Source organism: Poecile atricapillus, chromosome 10 (assembly GCF_030490865.1).
Source record: "Poecile atricapillus isolate bPoeAtr1 chromosome 10, bPoeAtr1.hap1, whole genome shotgun sequence".
NCBI classification, from domain to species: Eukaryota; Metazoa; Chordata; class Aves; order Passeriformes; family Paridae; genus Poecile; species Poecile atricapillus.
In genome coordinates, this window is record NC_081258.1 from 14622425 (window position 1) to 14639812 (window position 17388).

The 17388-nt window shown below is 57.3% G+C and overlaps 1 protein-coding gene across 3 annotated transcripts; it reads right to left on the bottom strand.

Moving 5' to 3' along the window:
- Window positions 1-371: 371 nt before the first annotated feature.
- On the bottom strand, window positions 372-16788 carry FHOD1 (formin homology 2 domain containing 1). Of its 3 annotated transcripts, XM_058845886.1 has the most exons (24): window positions 16461-16788; window positions 10392-10498; window positions 10195-10259; window positions 8813-8880; window positions 8614-8719; window positions 8142-8236; window positions 7624-7735; window positions 7437-7531; window positions 7205-7348; window positions 6872-7086; window positions 6630-6740; window positions 6311-6334; window positions 5550-5603; window positions 4987-5153; window positions 3814-4736; window positions 3395-3547; window positions 3071-3253; window positions 2688-2807; window positions 2383-2544; window positions 2091-2281; window positions 1826-2018; window positions 1593-1746; window positions 1331-1507; window positions 372-794 (listed from the first exon to the last, which is right to left on the bottom strand). In XM_058845886.1, exons 1-24 carry the CDS (start codon window positions 16644-16646, stop codon window positions 712-714), a joined length of 3888 nt encoding a protein of 1295 aa, XP_058701869.1. In that variant the 5' UTR covers window positions 16647-16788; the 3' UTR covers window positions 372-711. The 3 variants fall into 3 exon arrangements, 2 of the variants coding, with proteins under 2 accessions (XP_058701869.1, XP_058701870.1); XM_058845887.1 differs by lacking the exons at window positions 5550-5603; window positions 6311-6334; XR_009278364.1 differs by lacking the exons at window positions 372-794; window positions 1331-1507; window positions 1593-1746 and having other exon boundaries at window positions 1880-2018; window positions 2091-2268.
- Between the last annotated feature and the right edge of the window lie 600 nt (window positions 16789-17388).

Below are 17388 nucleotides of genomic sequence, written 5' to 3' on the forward strand. Positions count from 1 at the left end.
AACCACCCTTCCTCTGACCCAGGTCTGAGTCTCGCTAAACCCCCCAGGACAGGTTTGTAAAGGAGAGGTGAAGTGTGAGACATTTGACTGTGCTGTGGCCTTGTGCTCAAGCTGCTGCTCCTGTCCTTGAGCATGCAGCCTTGAGACTGGCATCAGTCCTTGCTCCTTCTGGAAAAGTCCCCCAGCTGTCCTGCTACAGAGGGGATTGTGCTGTCCCCAGAGGGACAATGTTGCCTACAAGCTACAGGGTTGGCTGAGTGCTTGCTCCAGGCAGCAGGGTTGGGGATACAGGAGAAGGGATACTGGCTTGGCCAGGGAGGGAGTATCACATCATTCTGGCCTCTCAGGTACAGGAACAAGAGACACTGGCAGCATATCAGATCATTTTATTGCCACAGCGGCCATGGGCCAGACCTAGTTCCCAGAGGGGGTCTGGGTCCAGCCCCTTGACCCTTCTAATACTGTTGAGGAGATAAACCTCGAGCCTCCAAGCATGAGTGTGGAGCATCCTCCATCCCGGTCGGCATGGAGCAGCTCTGGGGCATCGCTCCCATCCTGCTGCCTGCACCTCTGAGAGCTAGAGGCCAGCAGGGAAAAGTGAGGCGAGGCCAAAGGTGCGGAGTGTGCCTATGCTGGAACCGCAGGGGCTGCCACCACCTTCTGCCCTGGGGCTGCTGGCAGTGGGGAGCAGCAAGAGCCCCCTCAGCCCCCTCAAACCTCCATGCCAGGCGCCCGGCCCAGGCCCAGCGCCTGCACCAGGTCATCGCTGAGCCCGCTCTTCAGCGTCCGCCGCACTGCAGGAAGAGGAGAGTGTGGCACTCGCAGCACAAGCAGCACTGGGTGCCAGGGTCCCCATGCACTGGGGGCCTGTCCAGGTAGGGCCAGGGTAATGGGCCTGTGGCATGGACTGGTCTCAGGGTACATCCTGTCTGGTGGGCTCAGCATGGCAAGTCATGGGTGGCCCATGGGAAGAAGCCAGGCATGGCATGGGAACAAGGACACAAAGGACAAGGCATGGGGACAGAGCACAGAGACATGGGGATGAGACGAGGCATACAGACAGAGTATAGAAACATAGAGATGGAACAGAAGACAGGGACAGAGATGAGAGGGAGTATGGGGACTGGGAAGAGAGAGATAGATGGGACAGGGCATGGCAACAGAGACAAAAAGATGGGAATGGGTAAGGGGATAGGGACACAGAGCTGGGAAAAAGCATCTGGGCAGGGATGTAGAGATGGGTCAGGGACATGGAGATGGGACAGAGTACAGGGACAGAGCATGGGAACAGAGATGGAACAGGGCACAAGGGCTGAGGGATGGGACTTACAGGACTTTCTATTGCCACGGGACCTCCTGCGCTCCTTGTTAGGGCAGGGTCGGGGGTTGGCATTGTGAGTCACAGATTTCACCAGCTGGTCCATGATTTCATCTGAAGCATCATCGGGGGAGCTGGGAACATCCTCCTGGGCTGGAGAGCCCTGGGTTGGAGTGCCATGCCCTGTTCCTGCATGGGGACAATGAGGATGCTGGCACCAGCCATTCCCAACCAGCTGGGCATCCCTTGTGTTCTTTTGCCATCCTGCTCCTACCCTGGCTGCCTCGGCTGCGGCGGGCAGGGATATCTGTGGGGAAAGTCAGCACAATCTTCATGCTCTCGTGACCTGCTTCCATCTGCTCCCTGGGGCTGTTGGACACCACGGCAGGCGGCAGAACTGCCTCAGCAATGCCAGAGAATTTCTCAGTCTGCAATGGGAGGAGAGGTTGGTGTTGGGGACATGGGGAGCATCACTTCCTGGTGTCACCCAGCTGAGTGTCCCCGTACCTCGGTGATGAGCCGTCCCCGGGTTTTGTTGCGCTCACGGTGGGCGGCGCGTTTCTTCTGCTGCTGCAGGACGCGCTCCCAGCAGGTGCGGTACTCCAGGGCAAACTCCTGCAGCAATTTGCAGATGGATGTCACCTTCATGTCCCGTGCCACGCTCACTGGGTACCCCAGGTACAGCAGGAAGGAGTGAAACCTATGGGAAAGTCAGTCACAGAGGGCCAGCAACAGAACTGCAGGGTTCCTGCTGTGTCCCTAAGCCACCAACCTGTTGAGGATACGCCTGTGCACCACCTTCAGGACAATGATGCGCTGGGTGCTGTCCTTGAGGAACTCTGTCAGCTTGGTCTTCAGCACTGGCTTGGTCTCATGCTTGGCAATCACCTTCAGGTTGTGCCAGGAGGCCCTGCACCTCCGCTCCAACTGCACCAGGCTGTTGGCCAGCTCTTCAAAGTCAACCTTTGACGAGTGAGATGTCAGTCCTTGGCCATACTGGTGTAGCTGGGCAGCCACAGGACCCACACCCTCCCCTTGCCCATGTGACACCTGCCGTGCCTCACCTTGGCAGAGCGGGTGATAGAGGCAATTTCTGAGTAGAGGTCAGTGGTTTCTGGGAACTTCTCTACCACCATCTGGCAGAGATGGTAGAGCAGGGACTGCCGGTGCACTGTGTCCTTCACTTCCGAGACCTTTTCCAGGTAGCCGAGCTCAAAGCCTCTGCTCTGAAACCCAATGGACTCAGCAGAGACTCCTCCCTACTCCAGCAGACCTCCAGTCTGCAAACCCACTGGGTCCCCACCAGTACCTCCCCACAGACCCTTCTGGGTCCCCACACACCATGGCGGGTCCTCACCCTGCTCCTCACCTGGGAACCATTCAAGAAGTTGCCCATGGCCAGCAGTGTGGCCAAGATGCACTTGAACGTGTGATTTCTGGCCAGCTGCTCCATGCCTACCTTCAGATCAAAGAGCGGCTCTGCGATCTCCTGGGTGACGGGAAAAGCAGGTGAGATTCCTTGGTCACTGTCTCCCTTGGGAGCTTCAGCATTCACCCATGAGGATAACCACCTCCTAATCAATCCAAGCCCATGCTTGCCTTGAGGACCTGCAGCCCATCCCCAGCCAGGATGGCACCTCCCATGTTTGGATACGACTGGTCCTCACCAGAAACATGCTTGGCTCAGTGCTTAGCACTGCTGGGGTGTCAGCCATGGGAGGGCAGGAGGGAGATGGGTACATGGCTTCGTACCTGCTCCAGGCTCTCATAGTCCAGCTTGAAGGCCCAGAGCTGGAGCCTGGCAGTGACATCACTGATGGAAGACAGAGAGAGCAGGAACTGCTCTGCAGTGCCCAAAGGCACATCAGGATTGGCCAGCTGGGCCTCCTGGATCTTCTGTTTTTCCTCTTCAGTTGGGACCATGGTTAGGATTTTCTGGAGCAGGGAAAGAGGGATATATCAGACTCCATATGTGGGATATGTCACCCCAGGCATCATGGCATGGACATCTCCCAGCCTGGGTCAATGACCTGCTGAGGACCTCAGAAGAGCTGAGCTTGCTTCTTTTGTGCTCACCTCAATCCCTTCCTTACTGACTGCGAACTCATCAAAGCTGAGCACAGCTGTCTTGATTATATGGATGGGCGGCAGCACAGTGAGGCCAATGTTGATGGCATTGCTCCTCTTGGGGTCCAACACCACGACCACCTTCTTCCCATCAATGGCTTTCTGCAAAGAGGACAGGATGGATGGGAACAGCCAGGAAAAGGGCTCACCTTCATGAACTTAAGAACACGGGGAACCAAACATAGACCAGGCAGTGAGCCAAACCAAATCTCTTCACTGCTCCTAATCATCCCCACTGAGCCTCCAGGCTTCTGGTGCCCATCCTTGACATAGGGTAGGGGTTTCAGTGCATGCTGAGGGTCCCCACAGAAACCCACAGCCTTTCTCCCACCCTTCAAGTCCCCTTGGCCAATGGTGTCCATTGGTACCTTTGAGGTTGGTGTTTCCTTTGACCGTGACTCAAAGAGATGCTCCAGTTTGGCAGCATTGACCTCAACATTCTGCAGGGATGCCCAGAGTGTCCCCATACCAAACTTGCCAGGCCCCACAGTGCCATCCAGCTGCTTCAGCTCCTTCCAGAAGAGCTTCACTGTCCTCTTCTTCTTGGCCTGGGAGGGACCATCTGTTGTTGAGGGACCTGGCAGCCCTGGTAGGGGTGGGCAACCAGGGGTGGCAGGAGGTGGAGGTGGTGGGCAACCAGGAAGGGCAGGAGGTGGAGGTGGTGGTGGTGGGCAACCAGGGAGGGCAGGAGGTGGTGGTGGTGGGCAACCAGGGAGGGCAGGAGGTGGAGGTGGTGGTGGTGGGAAACCAGGGAGGGCAGGAGGTGGAGGGGGAGCCATGAATGTTCCAGCACTCATTGCTTCAATGCCAGGATGGAGGAAAGACCCATTGGTCATTGGCCCCGTGTCCAGGATGTCAAAATCTTCTTCTTCCCCCAAATCAGTGAAGTCCAGGTCCTTGATCTTCAGCTGCACAGGCATGGTCTCCAAGCGCTCCCATGTCAGCTCTGTGTCCTTTTTGATGGGCATCATGCGGGTGTTCTCCAGCTTCTGCGTGTGGGTCTCGTCATCGATGCTGGACATGGCACGTACCAGCTTGGCATGGGCACTGGCTACTGGCCCATCTGGAGCCCTGCCATGGAGCCGGGCACTCTCCTGCTCCTGGCTGCTACTTCCCTTGGAGTCCCTCTCTGCCTCGCCCTGGATCCGGGGGGATAAAGGTATTTCATGGAACAGCTTCTCCCTCCCCGTCTCCGAGGAGCCCTTGGCATAGAGCATGTCCAGCATAAACTTGGTGTCAGAGGAGATGGTGCTGCAGGAGTCAGTGGTGTCAGATTGAGCCAAACGAGACCCTGCAGGGAGAGAAGGAGATGATGGGACAATCTGCTTGGAGGGGGCAGGTGGTGCTGGGCTCAATGTGGAGTTGGAGTCCTGCTCCGCAGTGGGGTGTGCTCAGATGCTGGCATTTTGAACAAGAAGGTACCACCAGCTCCTCCAGGGCTCTGTGTGTCACAGATACAGGCATGGGATGAGGACCAAGGGGTCACTAACCCCCACCCCAGGGACCGGGATGAGCTGGGAACACACCCTGGCAGCACCTACTTATGCTGGGTGGCTCCATCCCAGAATCAGAGGTGCCGTGGTCTCTTTCCCATGCAAGAGCTGTAGGATGCTCCAGTGTAGCATCGCTGAGGACATCGAGCCGTCCCTTGGCCATGGAAGAGATCTTCTCCTTCTGGGCTGCAGCCAGGTTCTCCAAAAAGCGAGCTCTGCAAGATGGGGTAAATGTTGGCTGGGAGCAAAGCAGGGATGGGGACAACAAGGACAACCGGCAAACCACGCCATGCCACACTGCACAGCCAGTCCCACAGCACAGAAACCCCCTGCACTGGCCACACCGCATCAGGGACACCAAGATTCAACCTCCTCTGAGCCCTGCAGAGAGAGGTGATGGCCCCACGGCTGTGCTGTCACCAGGTCCCAACAGACCTGGTGCTCATTGCGACCCTCATCCAAAAGCTGCAAAACCCAGGAGGGCACCCAGGCAGAGACTTGAGGGCACACTCGTGCTCCTCATGCCCTGTGTGGCTGGAGCCCAGATACTTCCAGCCAGGTACCAGTCCAAGGAAGCGCATACCTGGAGACACACGCATGCCTCTACTTACTCAAACTTCTTCAAAATAGGCTTGTCCCCATGCAAGGATGGGGCATCCTCCCGCCTGAGGGAAAACAGGGGTTAGCCCCCACTGCTGGCAGCCCCCTGGCACTCATGCATCCTGCACACACCCACCTGGCAGCTCTTCAGCATGGGACCCTTGCCTCATGGCCCCAGGGCCCACAGGGAGCCAGGAGAGCCCTGGCGAGTCCCTTCCTGCCTAGGCACCAGGTGGCATAGGGTGCTGGAGAGATGGGACATCATCTGCACCAGGCCAGGACACCTGGAGCGGGCTGTGCCACCCCCAGCAAGGACACCTCACCCCAAAGCAGGGATCATCCCAAAGAGGATGCCACACCCTGTGGGGTGATGGGGGAGCAGGTTGGGGGTCCCACAGGTAGGACTTGAAGGGGAGAAGCAAAGGATGGGGGCAGCAAGATGGGTGCAAGTGCCTGCTCTGCCCAGAGCAACATAGGATAGGGCAAGGGAGAATTAATAGGACATCAAGCTGAAAGAGAGTAGATTTAAATTGGATATTAGGAAGAAATTATTCCCTGTGAGAGTGGTGAGACACTGGCGTGGGTTGCTCAGAGAAGCTGTGGACGCCCCATCCCTGTAAGACCAGGCTGGATGCTTTGAGCAACCTGGTCTAATGGAAGCATTGGAACTAGATGGCTCTTAAGGTCCCTTTCAACCCAAACTATTCCAGGATCCTACGATTCTATGATCATGCTGGGAGGGAGCACGCACGTGCAGAGCCCAGGCACTTACCAGACAGGGGCAGTTTGGTGCAGCCTGCAAAGGAAAGACAGAAAGAGTGGGCAGAGAAGAGGGCAAGCATGGGCAGAGAGGAGAATGAGGAGGAGCTGGAGCAGAGCTGTGAATGCCCAAAGGATGCCTTGGAGCCCCTGGCTGGACCCTTTGATACCCGCTGCCCCCTCATACATCTCTCCAGCTCCAGTGCTCTCCCAGACTGTTTCCCCCAGGGAAAGGCAATTTGTGTCCTGGGATGGACACACCTCATGCTCCTAGGAGCCCATCCTGCTGCCTTGAGGGACCTCCATGCACCCAGCCCCTCCTGGCTCCTTACTTGTAGACACTGCGCTCTCCTGGGCCTGGGAGCTGCTCCTTCTCAGCCGGGGGGGATGCCAGGGCCAGCCGCACGCTGGATGTGCTGTTGTAGATGCTGGTGGGACAGGGTCTGGAAGAAGTTGACAGGGACTGAGAGCAGGTCCCACAGGACTGCTCTCCACCCTGGCACCAGTAATGGATCCAAGTGGTGCTTATGCAGCATCATGGTGCCCACCACAGACCACCTCCAGCTGCACTTACTCTGCTGGGCTGCTTGGTGCAGAGACAGGCAGGGTGTCCTCAGCTGGGCCCTCCTTTGGAGTGCCAGGAGACCCCAGCAGTGGCTGGGTATCAGCACCGGCATCCTGGGAGCCACCCTGGGATCGCCACCCACGTCGGCCCTCGTCTGTCCTCCTCCGCTCTTTGCGTCCCCCTGGGGGTGGCTCTTCCATGTCATCCTCCAGCTTGAGAGCACTCTGTGGAGGGACCAGGGGCATGGGACCGAGCTCAGCAGCATCCCTGCCACCCTATGCACTCACCCTCCCTGCTGGAGGCAGGTCCCACATGGCCAGATCCTGCTGGAGCCCCGCTCACCTCGTAGAGTGTGAACTGCTGCTTCAAGTCGAGGTCGGTGCCCTTGCTGCCCAGGTACTGCTGCACCACCTGCTCCATGCCCTGCTGTTCCAGGCAGTCGGTCACGTCGTAGAAGGTGTCCTGGTCTGGGAGGGCTGCCAGCGTCTGGGCAGAATCAGAGGGGCTCTGCTGGCACTAAGGTGACCCACACTGAGCCCCAGCAGTGTGGCATCACGGGGACACCCCCACAGACCTTGTTGATCAGTGTCATGGTGAACACCAGCAGCTCTGTGTCAGCCCCATTGCGCTGCTCCAGGATAGCCATTAGATTGGACCATGGACAGGCACCTGGGAAAAGAGGCATGAACAGCTGGCATGCAGGGTGGGAGGGGACACTGACCCCCAGCAGGGACCTCTCAGGAGGCTGGAGCTGCACTCACCTCTTGCCTGGTCCACAGCATTGACGGCACGGATGAGCAGCAAGGCGTTGGGCTCTGTGTACTCCACAAACACCAGGAGCAGCTTCAGTGCCGTCTTCACCACCAGGCGAAACTGGGACAAGGGATGGCAGCTGGGACAGCAGCAGTGACAGGGACCTGCCAGCATGCTGCTGGGGCACTGTGGGGTGGCTATGCCCAAGCCCCAGGACTGGGAGCTTTGCTGTGGGGCCAGGGACCTGCAGCTGTGAGGCTGATGGCCAAGAGGCACTGGGAAGGGACCTGGAGCAGGAGTGTCTTACTCAGGTTCTGTGCCTGGGAATGTCATCAGGATGGGGAGGTCTGCAAATCCTGGGGGATCCCATTCCAGATGGCTGGGAGCAGCAGGACCCAACACAAGCAAAGGTACCAGGGTACCAAGCCCAGAGGCAGAGTACATCCTCTGAGGGATGGTGCAAGGGGACAGCCACAATCGGGGAAGGGGGGGCACAGGCAGCCCCCCAAGAGCAACAGGCACTCACTGAGCTTCCTGACAGTGTGTACAGCCACTGGATGGTCTCGTTGTGGTTGATCACACCCTGCATCCCATCCACGAAGAGCATGATCTGGCTCAAGGCTGCAAGGCAGAGAGTGGGCAGGCTGATGGTGCAGCAGGCAGGGCTTGGGAATTCCCATCCCTGTATAGCATCACCACAGCAAGTGCAGTGTCCGGCTGCTAGGAAGGCAGAATAGCCCTGGTAGACTTTCTGGCTCACCCACCCTGAATGCCAGCCTTCCTCCCTGGGGATAAGAGTAGAATCCTGGAATGCTTTGGGTTGGAAGGGATCTTAAAAACCCATTCCAACTCCCCCGCCACAGGCAGGGACACCATCCATTAGATCAGGTTCCATCAAAGACCCATCCAACCTGGCCTTGAACACTTCCAGGGATAGAGCATCCACAGCTTCTTTAGACAACCTGCTCCAGAAGTTTGCCCTGTGCCCAAATACCAACCCCGGAGGATGTAATTCTGGTAGTTCTGGTCAGCCTCTGCCCCCACTTTGATCAGGCATGTCAACCCCTCCAGGTTCACGAACTCTGGCACCAGGTCCTTGTCCTCCTGTGGGGAGAAGGCCAAGTGTTCCCACAGGGTAGGGTGAGCAGCCAGCCCTGGGAGAGCCCCTGTCCCCCCACCACAGCAGCATCACCTCACCTGGAAGAGCTGCTTCAGGGAGAAGAGGGACCTCCGCAGCTCTGGCCCCTGCGAGTTGTACAGCTTCTCTGGGAGGAAAGGAGAGATGTGGTGTGAGTGGCTCACTGCTGAACTGGGGCTCCCAGATGTTCCCAGCTTCCTGGGAAAGCTCTGCATCCTGATTTATCCTGATCCTAGTCCCTGTGCCATCACCACTGGGACACACTGGCTGGAAGCAGCCGCTGTTCCACAACTACATATTTCAGCCCTTCCACTTTCCTATTTCCTTTTTTTTCACCCTCTTTTTCTGACCAGCAATGACACAAATATCCCCTCTGGTTTCCTGTGCAGAACCTAAACAGGAGGTTTAGCAGGCAGGAGGTTGAGCTACTTTTAGCCATGGGCATAGCCATGCCATGGTTCCAGAGTTCCCAGCACCCCCAGGGCTTGGGAAAAAGCACAGGATGGGGCTAGGAAGGCCAGTAGAGTGACATGGGTTGCTCAGGGACAGGAGTGTCACTGGGCTGGAGACTATGTCCTTATGGGGGTGGTGCTGGCAGGCAGGAGCCAGCGTGGAGCAGCCAGGACATTGGGAAGCTGGAAGGCCCCATGAAGACACCAAAGCTATTGGGAGCCAGCACTTCCTACATGCAAAAATTGAGTTAGCCACCCCTTCCAACTTATTTGGGTCAGGCTTAGAGCTGTAACAAGCCAAAAACAAGATGTCCAAGTAGTCCTCCAGACATGCCCTGTAAAACACAGTGTCCCAGCAGCCTCCTCCACTCGCTTATCAGCTTGTCAGAGAGCTGAGAGGGAAGGCAGAGCTGCCAGGAGGAAAAGCAGAAGAGCTCAGGGCTCAGACAGAGCCTGGGAACTGCTGGCAAAGAGCATGACCATGACCCTGACCCTGGGCTTCCTGCCCCTTCCTGCGTGGTTCAGCTACAGCCTGCACAGCCAGCTGATGCCCATCTGGCATCACTCTGCTCAGTGCTTGTTTTCCCCTTGCCAAAGACAAAAAAAAAAGGCTTGAGACTCCTGAATATTTTGCAGGACCTCAGAGCAGGCTGTCTGAACCATGGCAGCACTTTCTGCTGCGCAAGAGCCCTTTGTTTATGTCTTCACAGCTATATTTAGAGCTTGCCCGAATGACCCAGAATAACTGCAGTGGGTGGTGGGCTCCCAGCCCAAGAGGCAAAAGTCCTGATCTCTGAGGATGGAGGGGGTTAACCCAGCGGGTGCCCCATGAGGACCACATCCCCTGATCTCTGGGAGGGGTTATGGGTGGAAGCAGCCCTCTTCATCACAAAAAATCTGGCCAAAACTCACTGCAGAGGCCAAACCTCCACCATCCGGGGCAGTGGAGCTGCCGGGCCAGCCTGGAGGAGGGAGCAGCCCTGACTCACCGATGATGGCGTGGACTCGGACGGAGAGCTGCGTGCGCAGGATCAGGGTCGGCCGTCTCCCCTTCCTAAGGTGGAGGAAAATGCAGTGTGAGTGCCTGCAGTGGGATCACCACAGCCCCTGGCTCCTTGCCCATGGTGTTCACACACATATGGGGTCCCTCTGTCCTCACAGGACTCAGGTGTCCCATGTGCCTCACCTGACCTCCTCATAGAAACCTTCCAGATCATCCTTCTGTTCCAGCAGGGACAAGTCAAGGTCCAGGTAGTGTCCAGAGGGTGAGACCTGCAGCGTGCAGTCCTCCAGCTGGGGATGCAGACAGCCAGGCTGAGTGCCCATACCCACCACAGCCCTACTGTCTCCCAGAGCATTCCCAGGTTACCCTCCAGCCCACACGGAACTCAGCTGGCAGACACATCCTGGAGAGGGGTAGCATGACCCACCTGTCCCCAGTCTCTGGCTCTGCAGGGAGATGCCCCAGCACCTTCCTGGTGCTGATTGTGGAGAAATATGGAAAGGCTCAAAAAGACTGAGTGAGGGTGGTCCTGCTACCATCGAGCTCCTTGGCAATCCCTGGGTGGGAACCATAGCAAGAGGCTGATTGGTTCCCTGGGGCTGCCCTTAGTCAGCAGGGCCCAGACTGGGGCAGGATCCATCTCCTCCCAGGGCTGGCAAATTGCCCCTGTCTGCAGGGACTGTGTCTGGGGGAACTGTCAGGCACTCAGCCCAGACAGGGACACCCCAAAGCAGGGCAAACCCCTGGAATGTGCCCTTGCTGACACACCCTCTGACTCAGCCCAGAGCCACGTGGCATCTTCCATCAGGATGCAGATAAGAACAGCCCTGAGACAAGGCAGGGGTGAGGGGCATCTTCCCAGAAAGTCCATGCACAGCGACCATGCTGCACAGCCAGTGGGCACTGCACCCACAAAAGTCCATGAGGCGCCCTGGAGCCAGCAGCACCCCACAGCACCCAGGCAGCTCTTCTGGGATGTGGCAATTCATTTCACCCTCGAGGCATGAGTAGAAGCAGAGGGAGGGCAGTGCCAGCAGCCTGCCTCCACTGCACATCTGGATCTATTCCTAAAGCATTTGCAACTCCCCTGCCCCACCCTCTCCTGCTCACCCCACCTTCGAGGAACAGATCTGCATGGCAGGAACTGGGGATAAAACCCCATCATTAAAGGTGCTTGTGATTCAAACAAGAGCAAGCAGCGTAAGCAGCAATAGGGGAGAGAAGTGGGGATCCATCAGCCATCTAAAACCCCACCTCAATTTCAGCCCCAAACTGCAAAAGCTCCAAGAGCTGTGGCTGATGAGCTCAGATGGGAATAGTCACAGCTTCTCTGCCTTTCCCATCAATGCCCCTCCTGACTGTGGCCCTGAAGATCCCACAGCAATACTGGGTATGGCTCTTGCATCTCACTGGGATTCCTTTCCATGACATTCCCACCTCCTTGCACGCCAGCATTGTGCTCGAGCTCACACGTATGAATTCACTGTGAGTGTGATGTTAATACCAGAGGGTAAGTAAAATACTGCATGCATTGAAGCAGTTAATACTGACTGTGCCTGATAATGGGCAATTTGGCAGGGCACTGTTGTTGGGTTGGACATTGACGTGTCCCACTCCACCTCCTGTGGTCACTGGCCATGCCAGCCAGCCATGGCAATGTGCAGCAAACACAGGCTGCTGGCACTGGGCAGGTACTCCTGGCTGCCAGCTCTGCCTTCACAGCGTGAGTCCCTAACACTGACCCCACACGGGCTTTGCTCACTGGGGAATGCTTCACTTCCTCCACTGGGACAGGCTCTCCTGCATCCCTGCATCCACTCAGCCAATCCTGCATACTCCTGGGCATCCTCCCAGACATCTCTGTATCCTCCTGGCCACCCCTGCATCCCCACAGGCATCTCTGCCAGCCTCCTGGGCATTCCCTCAGGCATCCCTGCATCCACCCAGGCACTCAAAGACCAGTCTTGCCTTCTCTGGGCTGCCACAGCCCCAGCAAGCCAGAGTTAACATCTGCAGCTCCTTTGGAGCTGGTGACATGTCCCAGCTGCCGGGGGGAGGCCAAGCCCCTGGGACCTGACCCTGCGTGTTTCCCGTGTGAGCCTGGCAATGTTTCCCACTAGGGATGCTCCAAGCACTGGGCCCTGGTTTGGCTGTGACCTCCCTGGGGATGGAGAGAGGCCATCCCAGGCTCCTGCTGCCCTGCCAAAAATCCTGGGCAGCACTTCCACACCAGGGAGAGCAACTGCTCTAGGGCCAGGGGTTATTCAGTCAAGGGGTTTATACCCTGTAGGATCAAGCTGGGATCTCAGTGTCATGCTGCTGAGGGAAGCAAGTTGGGGTCAGAGGTTACTGACAGCTCCCAGTGCAGGGTGGCTCTGGCAAACCATTATAAAATGAGCCAGACTTTGAGGGCAATGGGGACTTGAGGGCAAAGCAGAACTCAGAGAGGAGAATGTCCCACGCTCACACATCCAGCCTGTGGCTGCTGGGAGTCCCAGCCACCCTGCAGGATGAATGTCCTTCACCCATTCACAGGGAGGTTCTGGGGTCTTGCTGAGGACACTATGACTGCTTCCAGCCCTGATGTGGAACAAGGACCAATGACCTGGAAAAGGTTTCTGTCTGTGATGAGTGCCCCATCCCTGCAAATGTTCAAGGCCAGGTTAGATGAGACTTGGAACAAGAGGTGTAATGGAAGGTCTTCCTGGCCATGGCAGCAGGGTGGAACAAGATGATCTCTTTAAGGTCCCTTCAAACCCAAACCATTCTAGGGTTCAATTGGGTGTGATGGAAACCTCCCCACCTTCAATATGGAGACATCATCCATGCACAGATGAACTCACACCACCCACCACAGCATCACATTTTCCTGCTTACCCCTATCATGGCATCCCCACATGGGAGGATGCTCCAAGGCCAGGCAGTGAATATCCTCTTTATCTGTCAGCAAAGGAAACACTTTTACCCCTTTTCTAACACTTTATTTTTGCAGTAACCACAATTTCCCAGCATTGCTGCAGCTCTTCTAGAAAGACTATGGGGAAATTACAGGAAAAATATATTATTTACATATAGTAGGCAGCAGTTAAACACAAGGCACTGACAGGTCAGAGAGCCCTGGCATCACCAGCTGCTGCTCATCCTCCCAAAACACACAGGGGTTGATGGTTTCTAGAGCTAAGCCAGCCACAGGACCAACCCTAACCCCAGCCAAGCACATTCACCACAATTTAGTTGCAGGGCTGAGTGGTGTCAGCTGCCAGGGGACTCAGGTGCTTGTCCACTCCTGCATGATGGATGGCAGCAAATGGATGAGAACACTTCCACTGCCTTATCACGGGGGCAGGAAATAATGCCCAAGCCAGGAGGGATCTCTGGAGGTCACCCAGAGTCAGCCCAGAAGTGCAAACTTGCTTCCCTCTGGAAGCTCCTCCAGCTGGGCTCATTAACAGATCTCTTGCTGCTCAACAGACCTGTGGCAGTGGGAGAGCCCCAGTCCTAGGCAGCAGTTGGTGTCCTGGGAAAGCCATGGCACGAATGCCTGGCTGCAGCTCCCTTCCCGGGACCCACGCAAGGAACGTGTTGGGAGCTGGGGAGTGCTGGGGGCTGCTGAGCACCAGCACTCAGTGCCACTGATGACCCCTCCTCACTGCTTTCATGCCTTCCAGAGGTTAAGTGGGGCAAAGACCCTCACCGAAGCCCTCCTCAAGCCTATTAGGAAACAGAGGGCAACAGGGGATTGCGCACTTCACACACAGAGATTGCCCCACCAGCACGTCTATTGAGCACAAGAGCTCTCAGTGAGCTCATGGCACTGAGGCCAGAGAGCTATTTGCTCTTCCCAGATTTCCGGGGGAGGAAGGAGAATGCAAAACTCTAGCCTGATGGGTTTTGCAATTGTTTGGAAAAATCCCCAGATTCAGAGGTGAGATAGTGCTCAAGGGAGGCAAGGGAGTGCAGGGGCCTTTGGGGACTTAAAGGACAGCCAAAAAAACCTGCCCTGTCAAAACCTGCCTGCAGAGGTTTGGAAAACATCAACGCCCTGCCCAAGCATCACCCAAGGGTACTAGAAAAATGCTGGAAAGCGGAGAAGATAGTATCAGCCTGGAGGCAAACAATGCAGCAGCAGCAAACAAAGCAGGAAGGTATTTCCAAGCACAAACACACTTCCCGGAGAGCACGAAAAAGTCATCAGTGACAGGTCGTGCTCAAGGAGAGGAAGCACCGAGGGTGTCATGGGGCAGGACAGGCTATTCAAGGCAGTGATGCTTGCACCAGAAACCTCTTGCTCATCATCTCTAAGCCTCCAGCACAGGGAGCTGCTCAGCTGGGCCCAGCAAGGGTAGGACTCAGCTGCTCTCCCATGGCAGCTCATGCCCTGGGTGCCTGTGGCTCAATCTTCCTCCGATGATGATGAGGGTACCCCAGCCCAGCTCCCTCCTGGCTGCTGCATCCTCTTCCAGTGCTCTGCAGGTCCAGGCATGCTGCCCAGCAGGACAAACCTGGCACCAGGCATCCCCAGCTGAATTTTTTTACAGCCAGTTCCTTGGGAAAAATCCGACTGTTCGTATACTAATTTTAGGGTGGTGATTAATGGAGCTGAGTGCTACCTGGCACAAAAGGCACCAAGGGAAGCTTTGTCTGGTCATGCCAGGGGAAACGTCTGCATGGCTCCAAGGGTGCCAGCTCTCAGAGTGAACTTTCAACTGAACTGGGTGGTTTGGGAGACTGACCTCACTCCACATGCTATAAATCCCAGTGTGGGAGGCTCCCAATGAACACATTTGGAGCCACCCAGCATCCCAGCTTGTCAGGTGGGATATTCTGCAGCCCTTGCTGCCTCAGAGAGCACTGTGTGGTAAAGGCAGCATCGTTTATAACTTATATAATCTAGAAATCTGGTTTATAAACCCAGAACAGGATCCAGGCTGTTCACCTGTGATTCCACCAAGAGTCATGGGATGACACAGGAAAACTCCAGGAAAAGAATATCCAGGGCTTGGCTTAGGCAGAGAACAGAGCCTGAAATCCCAGGATCAACACACTCCTGCTGGGCACAGGACCTCCTAGCAACGCTCCCTCCCTCGGGAACGCAGTGTCCAGTCTCCCTCCCCCCCTCCCACTGCCCCGTGCCACCATGGCAGCACTCCGGGCTGGCGATCCCGTTACAGCCAGCTCCTGCCCAGGGAGCACAGCACACGTCTGAAATTTGAGTTTGCTCCATTCGTCATGTCTCCCGGCTGTTTGTTCCCAAGCAAACTCCCTTTAGTCACCGCCTAAAAATCCCATGACGGCGACGACATGAGACGCTGCTTCTTTGCTCCAAGAAAAATTAAAAGGGAAATAAAAGGGAGGGTTTTTTTTAGTGCAGGCAAAGGTTTCAAAGTGATCCCCTCTCCCCTGGAAGGCCAGCAAGCTCAGTGTCAGGCACACTGAACTGATTTTCCCCCTCCTACTGCCCCATCTCTGACTCCAAAATCCCCCAGCCAGCCGGGGTTCCTGCCTCCCTTCCCTGCCCTCCGTAATGCTGCAAGACGGAGATGCTCAGCTATCGCCGAGCTCTGCTGGGTCCCGCGTTCCTAAGGAAGAAAACAAGCCTGTCCCCGTCCTGAGAAGGATGGTCCGAGAGCATCACACCCACAGGAGATATACAGGGAGGATACCCTGTCTCCTCCACTTCCCAGCCCGAGCCAGACTTGAGGACACACAAACGAGACACGGTGCTTCGCTTCACATTCGGCCTCCTGCCTTCCTCCCAGCTGAAGGAAATTGCTCAGCATGAATTTCCGTATTGCTGTCTGGTGACAAAGCTGCTGCCGGACCGGTGACATGAGGGGCTGCAGGAGCTGGTGGCCCTCCGGCCCCACCATCACCTCCCCGAGTTCCAGGTGCCGCTGGAAGGCTCCCAGGCGGAGCCGGTGCGCTCCGCTCCTGGTTGCCGGAGTGAAAGTGGGGAACACGCTGCCTGCCTCAGCCCCGAGGACACGGGGATGGACGTCTGCCCTCATGCTGCTTCCCCCTGCCAGGGTTCCTGCCTGCTCTGAGCAGCACATCCTCTTCCTCCCGCCGACTCATTCGGGGCTGGTCGAGGCTGGCATCTCCCGCAGGGGCTCACAAATCCCGCCGTGACTCACACGGGGAGCTCTGCCCGGGACACACCGTCCGACCCCTCGTCCCTCGGTCCCTTCTATCCAGCAATCCCCACCCCGATCCCCGCACGGTGCTTTCCCCGCCGCCCCCGTCCCTGCTCACCGGCAGCGGGGCCCCGACCAGGCGGTGCAGCGCGGGCAGCTGCGCTCCCAGGGCCAGCGCCTCTTCCACGGCATAAACCGGGGCTCGTCGGGGCTCCGGGAAGCTGCCGAAGGCGAAGGGATCCCCGTCCTCCAGGTACTGCACCCGGCATGGCACCGTCGCCTCCGCCGCCTCCACCACCGCCATGGCCCCGGCGCGGCCCCGTGCGACGCCGCAGCCGGGGCGGACACGGGCTCGGCCCAGCCCCTTGCCCCCCCCGGCCCGGGAGAGGCCGATCCGCGCTCCGTGCGCCCTCCCGCGGGCATCAAGGAAGGATGCTCCAGGTGCCGGGATGCTCCAGGCTCTGGGGGCCGCCACTGGAATGCTCTGGCATCAGGGATGCTCCAGGCCTCGGAGGGATGCTCCGGATTCAGGGTGCCCCGGTATCGAGGATCTCCAGAGCTCAGGTTGCTCTGGCGTCAGGGGTGTTCCAGGCCCTGTGGGGCACCAGTAGGACGCTCCAGGATGCTCCAGGCCCCATGAGGTTCCAGGCTGCTCCGGGGTGCCATGTGGGTCTGCTTGCCCCAGGTGAACTGGAGCACCGCTGGGCAGCTGGGCTCAATCTCCCCATCCTGGGGCACGGGGGAAGCGGCACAGGATGAACTTCCTGGATCCGGGGGTGTTGTGGTGCTGCCCTGGAAGCGGGGGCATACCACGTAGCAAAGCTTGTGTAAAATCCATTTTATTTTCTTTTTGACAGGTTACCTGGACAATGACAATGATCAGATGTGATGGAGTGGTGGGCAGGGAGCTTTCCCCTTGCTCCTGCCTCCAGCCTGCATTCCCCAGCCATCGGCTTCTGCTGGCAAACATTTATAGCACATTTGTACCCAGGCAGAGAGATGAGGAAAGGTGATAACACCGAGGCTCCCAGGGAAGTGTCCTGTGG

Excerpts from the sequence above, each read along its gene's own strand:
- FHOD1 (XM_058845886.1), bottom strand. The coding sequence starts at position 16,646 with ATGGCGGTGGTGGAGGCGGCGGAGGCGACGGTGCCATGCCGGGTGCAG. Across the intron at positions 5,154-5,549 it reads CCTATTTTGAAGAAGTTTGA|AGCTCGCTTTTTGGAGAACC; the intron begins GTAAGTAGAGGC and ends CCCATCTTGCAG. Across the intron at positions 4,737-4,986 it reads GATGGAGCCACCCAGCATAA|GGTCTCGTTTGGCTCAATCT; the intron begins GTAGGTGCTGCC and ends CTCTCCCTGCAG.